Here is a 7,921-nt window from a genome sequence, read left to right as displayed (position 1 = left end):
AGACTATACTCGTATACAAACCAGAGCTCTAAATTTATTATGCAGACATGCACAGACACTCAAACGGTTCCTTTATATGTTCCTAAGATCCTCAACAGAGAAACAGAGCAAAAAGACATCTGTCTGAGGGTAAGAAAGTGGCCGAAGCCTGCTGTAGTCCCCCTGCCCTGCTGTATCAAACAGTGCCAGTTTACTCTGAGTAAATGTTCATGGTACTGTTTGGCTGATTTCACTGAAAATGATTTGTGTCCTATACTCCTGTTGCATAAAGTAGACCAAATTTCAAGGTCTAGCTACGATTTATAATGATCAAAAACTCAAAAACATTTCAAACGTGATTTTACATTCTTTATTACAACAAGTGGTAAATAAAAAGCTGAAACAGACAGAAAGTGTTTATGTTACATATAAATGAAACTGAAGGACAAGATCGATATAGGGCATCTTTTGTGACTTGTTTTAGATGCAAAAGAAAATAATAAAGGGTGGAAAATAAGAAAAACCAAAAAGAATCGTTATTGAGAGAGAACAGTTTTTGATTACTGCGCGCTTTTTGATATGAGAAGTTAGGTTTGGTGAAGCCTTCCTGGCGTCTTCTGTTATAACTTCACGCTCGTCCTGGAGGGGGCGCTGTGACGATCTGTAGTCTACCGACTACCAGTAAAATCACAGCATAAAGAAAGGAGACTCGAACGGTAAGACGGCAAGTGTTTAATCTGTGGTTTTACATTATATCTGCGTTTCCCTCGCCTTACGAAAAAACATCATGTTTTTCCTACAGTAACCATAAATGTCGTATTAATTGTTGCAACCATGATATTTGTAGTAAACAATAATTACTTTTGACATTCCCGATCTATGCTAGCTCAATATTAAAGCTAACAATATGCCCCTAAACACGTGTGAAATAAATGTTTCTCTGAGTTTAAATCAGTGTCAGTTCATTAAAATGTGTCTTGTAAAAATGATGTGTCTTCAGATGTTGACCATGGAAGTGCAGTTGGATGTGATCTGCTGTAAATCAGTGGGAACTGATCTATCCATGCTGGATATTGAAGATTTTATCACTGAAATCTGTCAGCTGAAGAAGGAGGTGGCATCACTGGAGGCAAAGCTGAGAGAGAGAGGAGACAAACTGAACAAAGAGGTGAGCGACCCACACTCAGTTGCATCCTTCATCTCAATCAAACCAAAATTTTGTTAGCTTCTCACTTCTCATGCACATCTCACAGCAAAATATGCTAACAAATCACCAATATAAAAACTAGTGGTAACTGCAGAGTAATGAGGCTAATGTCAACACAGGTTGGTCAGCAGATGCAGCAGACACAGCTGAAGATGTGCTCCGTCAAACTAGTGGACTGCAGGAACCTGATAGAGAGCAGAGGAGAAAAAAACACAGTAGAGGAACAACAACAGCACCATGAGTATGATGATGATGGCTGGATTGATGATGATGGGAATGATGGGACAGAAGCTCAGGATTCAGTCTGGAGATCCAGATACACACAGGACTCAGAGCTCAGTCACACGTTACTCTGTTATGCTGACGCCCAGGATCATGGATCTGCTGATGAAACCTCTGACTGTAACGCTGGAGAACAGCAGATGGTGCAGATGTGCTCTGTCAAACTAGTGGACTGCAGGAACCTGATAGAGAGCAGAGGAGAAAAAAACACAGCAAAGGAACAACAACAGCACCATGAGGATGATGATGACTGGATTGATGATGATGAGAATGATGGGACAGAAACTCAGGATTCAGTCTGGAGATCCAGAGACACACAGGACTCAGAGCTCAGTCACACGTTACTCTGTTATACTGATGCCCAGAATGATGGATCTGCTGATGAAATCTCTGACTGTAACGCTGGAGAACAGCAGATGCAGCAGACACAGCTGAAGATGTGCTCCGTCAGACTGGTGGACTGCAAGAACCTGATAGAGAGCAGAGAAGAAAAAAACAGAGTAGAGGAACAACAACAGAGCCATGAGGATGATGATGATGATGAAGAGGAAGAACAACTGAGTTATGAGAATGATGATGATGATGATGAGGAACAACAACTGAGCCATGAGAATGATGATGATGATGATGAGGAACAACAACTGAGCCATGAGAATGATGATGATGAGGAACAACAACTGAGCCATGAGAATGATGATGATGATGAAGATTACAATATTGATGACGATGATGATCAGAATGATGATGATCAGAATGATGAGGATGAGGTCTTTTTTCCTTCAAGTATGTTTCTTCCTCTTAAGACCAGATATGTTGAATTAACTGAATTGGTATTCAATTGTAAAAATATTCTAACTAAATTCATGTGGATTCTTTTTAAGACACTGAGAATGGCATATCGTGATCTGCATGAGTATAAAATTTCAAAGTGATTAAAATATCACATCAGACTTAGAATTTATTTAAAGGATAGTTCACCCCAAAATGAAAATTCTGTCATCATTTACTCACCCTCAAGGGCTCGGCATAATCCAGACGAATTGAGATTTCGTTCTGCGTTTGGGGGTAAGACGAAGCTCGAAAACGCTGAGAGACAGTGTAGTGTTTTCGAACAATCCACCACCCCTTTGTTTCTGGAGGCGGGGTTTACATGACGTATGCAAATAAAATGACACGTTATTTCCCACAGACCAGGAGGCGCTATATAACACATCCACCTATTACGTAATGGCCATGGACCAATGGTGGCTCAAAGGTGTTTACCGGCCACCACGAACTTTCCCGGAGAGTTCTGTTTGGTTTGCTGCGGCGAACTAGTGAAATGAATTGTTGTTTGGACCAGATTTTGTTCGAAATCAGGTCACAGACGGTCGTTTTTCGATTTCGAATGTAGTATGCCGAGCTCTTTAGGTTGTTCCAAACCTGTATATATTTCTTTGTTCTGCTGAACACAAATGAAGATATTTGGAAGAATGTCACTAACCAAACAGATCTCATCCCCCATTTAGTGCCATAGTAGGGGAAAGAAATACTATGGGAGTCAATGGGGGGTGAGATCTGTTTGGTTACTGACATTCTTCCAAATATCTTCCTTTGTGTTCAGCAGAACAACAAAATTTATACAGGTTTGGAACAACAATACAGCTATATGTCATACAGGGGCAATAATAATACCAAGTTACTAGTTTACACAAAAGCCAGAACAAACAATACAATACCTGTTGAGAGAAAGAGAGAGGGTTAGTGTTTTTTTTTCATTTTCCTGTCAAGTATTAACAGAAGAGATAGGTTTTAAGTAGTTTTTTTGAATGTTGTGACAGATGTGGTTGACCGGACTGAGTTAGGAAGAATGTTCCACCAGCAAGGAGTTGTGAAGGAGAATGAGCGGGAAAGCGATTTACTGCCCTTTTGAGAGGGTAATACAATAGGGTTATTATTACTCGATTATGACAAAAAACATAATCACGATTATTTTGGCCAATATTGAGATCCCGATTATTTAACACGATTACTCATTAACTTTTAAAACAAAATAGAAAATAAATAACTTGGCTTTTAAACTGTGAATTCAACTGAAAAATAAATGTAAAGAAATAGCACAGCTGAACCACTGTAAGGAAAGGGGTGCGCTGTGGATTCATACCACGAGAAAAGAGAGGGTCCTTGCAAAATGGAATGTGGCACAATAATCGTTTTTCGATTAATCGATTCGAATAATCGATTCTTTTGTTTTTGTAATTGTTGAAGGCAAAATTGACGATTACAATAATTTTCGATTAATTGCACAGCCCTATAATACAAGACACTGCTCGTTTGCTGAATGCAGGGTTCTTGATGGGGTGTAGGAGGGTGTGAAAGTATGCCAGTGCAGATCCAGTGATAGTCCTGTAGGAATGCATTTGTGACTTGAATCAGATACGGGCTTCAACTGGTAGCCAGTGGAGAGAGATGGAAAAGGGGTGTCACTTTTGGGCTCTTGGAAGATCTTACAGAGAGAAATGCCTGAGATTCCTAGTGATGACAGGGTTGCTAGCAGTATCTGGTGAAGGACAGTGTCGAACACTGCAGATAAGTCTAGCAGAATCAGGACAGAGGATTTAGATTCCACCTTGGCTAGCCGCAGTGCTTTCGTGACCGATAGCAGTGCAGTCTCAGTGGAGTGGTTTGTTTTGAAGCTGGACTGCTTGTCGTCCAGTAGTTTATTCTGGGATAGGAAGGAAGACACCTGGTTGAAAACTGCCCTTTCAAGTGTAAACTATCCCTTTAAATCACAGCCTTTACAAATATAAATATTAATGCCCATTTTGTTTATTTCAGACGACAACGTTGGTTTGTCTTCTGATGGAGAAACTGCCTCTACATCCAAAGAGCAACACACAGTGACCAGCAGTAAAAAAACCAGACATAAGAGAAAACACACAGAACAGAAAGACTTGACCTGCACGATATGTGACATTAGCTTTCATACCTTAGAAGAGAGGAGACTTCATTCAAAAGAGCACAAAGTGAAGAAGGACTTTCGCTGCAAACTATGCGGGAAGGATTTTTTCATTACTCCTTATGCTATGAGAGCTCATATAAATACACACAGTGAAAAGTTCTTACAATGCGACGAGTGTAACAAGTATTTCCGCACTAAACCGCATCTTTTGATGCATAAGAGAATCCACACGGGCGAAAAGTTGTACAAGTGCCCTCACTGTGAGAAGAGGTTCACCCATGGATCCCATCTGAAGAAACATCTTCTCATACACACCAATAAGAGCCTGTATCAGTGCGGTGAATGTGGGAAAAGCTATAAGAGCTTAGCTTGTCTGGTGTTACATAAAAATATACACACGGAGGACAAACGGTATCAATGTTCATACTGTGAGAAACGCTTCTATCATTTGACTCACCGGAAAATCCATGAGAGGATTCACACTGGAGAGAAACCGTATCTGTGCTCCTACTGTGGGAAGAGCTTTGCTAGTCCATTTTCTCTCAAAGTTCATCTGAGAGTTCACACGGGAGAAAGACCGTATCCCTGTAGTGATTGTGGCAAGAGATTTTATAAGTCAAGTGACTTAAAAATACACCAGAGGATTCATACAGGAGAAAAACCTTATAAATGCTCATATTGTGACAAGACTTTCGCTCGATCAAGTGCCATGAGGGTCCACAAGCGAATGCATACAGGAGAGAAACCTTATGGCTGCCCCATCTGCGGCGAGAGTTTCCCTTTTAAATGGGGGCTTCAGACTCACCAGAAGAAACACGCGAACACAGACTCACCATAGCTTTAATGTCTATATTTTAAGGGTTGTGTTACACCTTGCAGTGTTATGGGAACTTTACTTTATGGTTGTAAAAAGTTTTAAACTAGACATGTATCTGGAACCTGGTGTTTTCGATAAGATACTGATATTTTCAAAGTCAAATATATCCTTGATATCGATACCAATACACCTGGCAGTGTTATAGGAACTTAACTTTATTGTTGTAAATAATTAAAACTAGAAATGTATCTAGAACCTGGTGTTTACAGTTCTCAGACACTGACTGGCTGTTGCAGCCATAAAATGCAACCTTTTTATTGTGACAATATGTGACCCTGGACAACAAAACCAGTCTTATGGGTCAATTTTTCAAAATTGAGATTTTTTCATCACCTGAAAGCTGAATAATTAAGCTTTCTATTGATGTATGGGTTGTTAGGATAGGACAATATCGGGTGGAGATACGACAGTTTAAAACTCTGGAATCTGAGGGTGCAAAAAAATCAAAATATTGAGAAAATCGCCTTCGAAATTGTTAATCGGAGGCACTGTAGCAGGCCATCCACTCACAAAAATAAAATTATGATATATTTATGGTAGGAAATTTGCTAAATATCTTCATGGAACATGATCTTTACTTAAAATCCTAATGATTTTTGGCATAAAAGAAAAATAGATAATTTTGACCCATACAATGTATTTTGGGCTTTTACTAAAAATGTTTCTGTGCTACTTAAGACTGGTTTTGTGATCCAGAGTCACATATATGATTTAACATTAGTTACATTATAGAGCTTTTTTGAACTTTTAACATTCAACTTAAATACATGCACAAACCATATAGGCAACACAATTTATTGTAAAATTACTCAAACATATGTGTTTCTGTCCTCTGCTAATCATTGTTCTGGGCCGCATTTCACAAAAGCATTAGTGGTTTCTTAAAATACGTTTGAGAGAAAGTGCTTCATTAGAAACTTCGGTGAAAGTGTTTTGGAGCTCAACTCTACACGACATTGGCCCTCCAGAAGAAAGACAGGACACCCCTGCTCTAGAACATTTATTGTGTTTAAATGAATTCTCTGGATTAGGGCTGTCAAACCATTAATCATGATTAATGTTTTTACAGAATAAATGTCTGCATACTGTGCATATTATTTTTTTCTTTATAAACATATACACATGCATGTATACACATTTAGGAAATATTTACATGTACAGACATGCTCAAATTTGTTGGTACCCCTCCACAAAAAACGAAGAATGCACAATATTCTCTGAAATAACTTGAAACTGACAAAAGTAATTGGCATCCACCATTGTTTATTCCATATTTAATAGAAATCAGACTTTGCTTTTGATTTTTTATTCAACATAATATTGTAAATAAAACAAATGAAAATGTCATGTACAAAAATGATGGGACCCTAACCTAATATTTTGTTGCACAACCTTTAGAGGCAATCACTGCAAACAAACGTTTTCTGTAGCTCTCAATGAGACTTCTGCACCTGTTAACAGGTAGTTTGGCCCACTCTTCCTGAGCAAACTGCTCCAGCTGTCTCAGGTTTGATGGGTGCCTTCTCCAGACTGCAAGTTTCAGGTCTCTCCATGTGTTTCCATGTTCGATAGGATTCAGATCAGGACTCATAAAAGGCCACTTCAGAATAGTCCAATGTTTTGTTCTTATCCATTCTTGGGTGATTTTAGCTGTGTTTTGGGTCATTATCCTGTTGGAGGACCCATGACCTGCGACTGAGACAGAGCTTTCTGACACTGGGCAGTACGTTTCGACCCAGAATGCCTTGATAGTCTTGAGATTTCATTGTAACCTGCACAGATTCAAGGCACTCTGTGCCAGATGCAGCAAAGCAGCTCCAAAACATAACCAAGCCTCCTCCATGTTTCACTGTAGGTATGGTGTTCACTTTGAAAGCTCGATTTTTTCGTCTCTGAACATGATGTGACTTGCCAAAAAGCTCCAGTTTTGACTCATCTGTCCAAAGGACATTCTCCCAGAAGGATTGTGGCTTGTCGATATTCCAGTCTGTCTTTTTTATGTTTTTCTTTCAAAAGTGGAGTCCTCCTGGGTCTTCTTCTATGGAGCCCAACGGATAGTGCGATCAGAAACTGACGTACCTTCACCTTGGAGTTCAGCTTGTATCTCTTTGGCAGTTATCCTTATGTGGCTCAGTTAGTGGAAACAACAATCAGGTTCAAAAGCTCAAATAAAGCAAACACTGATCACCATCAACATATAATAGATCATTCTCAATAAGAGTTTTTTTTACATGTATGAAAGAAATAAAGTCTAAAGGGTTTAAGGGAAGGAGTTGTTTAATCTTTCATTGTTTGCAGCTGATGTTCATCTAGGAATGTGTGAATGTAAGTCAGCTAGTTGTTCCTGATGCTCGCTTCTCTTTTTTTCCATTCTTGTACTTCTGCAAATAGCTGACATGCGCTGTTGTAAATGCACTACAAATTAGATTATTCTGCGTGTGTCTGCTGCACATGCTCAGTGCGCTCTTAAAAATTCATGCAAACCACATCCTGATTCACTCGTGCTATGGGTTTGCTGTAAGGTTTGAGAATATTTCAGACGGATAACCTAAACCTGCCATATAAGCCATGGATTTTGAGAACAGCACAGAAGGATGTAAAAGTTGCAAAAATTATTGCAATAACAACTGCCAAT

General features: G+C 39.3%; 1 protein-coding gene across 2 annotated transcripts; it reads left to right on the top strand.

The window, feature by feature from the left end:
* The first annotated feature begins 637 nt into the window (after nt 1–637).
* LOC130570426 (zinc finger protein 572-like) lies at nt 638–6,579 on the top strand. Of its 2 annotated transcripts, none has more exons than XM_057360732.1 (4): nt 638–695; nt 980–1,147; nt 1,306–2,251; nt 4,286–6,579. In XM_057360732.1, exons 2-4 carry the CDS (start codon nt 980–982, stop codon nt 5,245–5,247), a joined length of 2,076 nt encoding a protein of 691 aa, XP_057216715.1. In that variant the 5' UTR covers nt 638–695; the 3' UTR covers nt 5,248–6,579. The 2 variants fall into 2 exon arrangements, with proteins under 2 accessions (XP_057216715.1, XP_057216724.1); XM_057360741.1 differs by having other exon boundaries at nt 1,306–2,235; nt 4,286–4,471.
* Nucleotides 6,580–7,921: the final 1,342 nt, after the last annotated feature.

This window comes from Triplophysa rosa, linkage group LG2 (assembly GCF_024868665.1).
Source record: "Triplophysa rosa linkage group LG2, Trosa_1v2, whole genome shotgun sequence".
NCBI classification, from domain to species: domain Eukaryota; kingdom Metazoa; phylum Chordata; class Actinopteri; order Cypriniformes; family Nemacheilidae; genus Triplophysa; species Triplophysa rosa.
The sequence above is the reverse complement of the archived record's forward strand: the minus strand, read 5'-3'. Positions and strand labels throughout refer to the sequence as shown.

Coding starts and splice junctions, on each gene's coding strand:
- LOC130570426 (XM_057360732.1), top strand. CDS start 980: ATGTTGACCATGGAAGTGCAGTTGGATGTGATCTGCTGTAAATCAGTG. Junction 1,148..1,305: donor GAGACAAACTGAACAAAGAG/GTGAGCGACCCA, acceptor ATGTCAACACAG/GTTGGTCAGCAGATGCAGCA. Junction 2,252..4,285: donor TGAGGTCTTTTTTCCTTCAA/GTATGTTTCTTC, acceptor TGTTTATTTCAG/ACGACAACGTTGGTTTGTCT.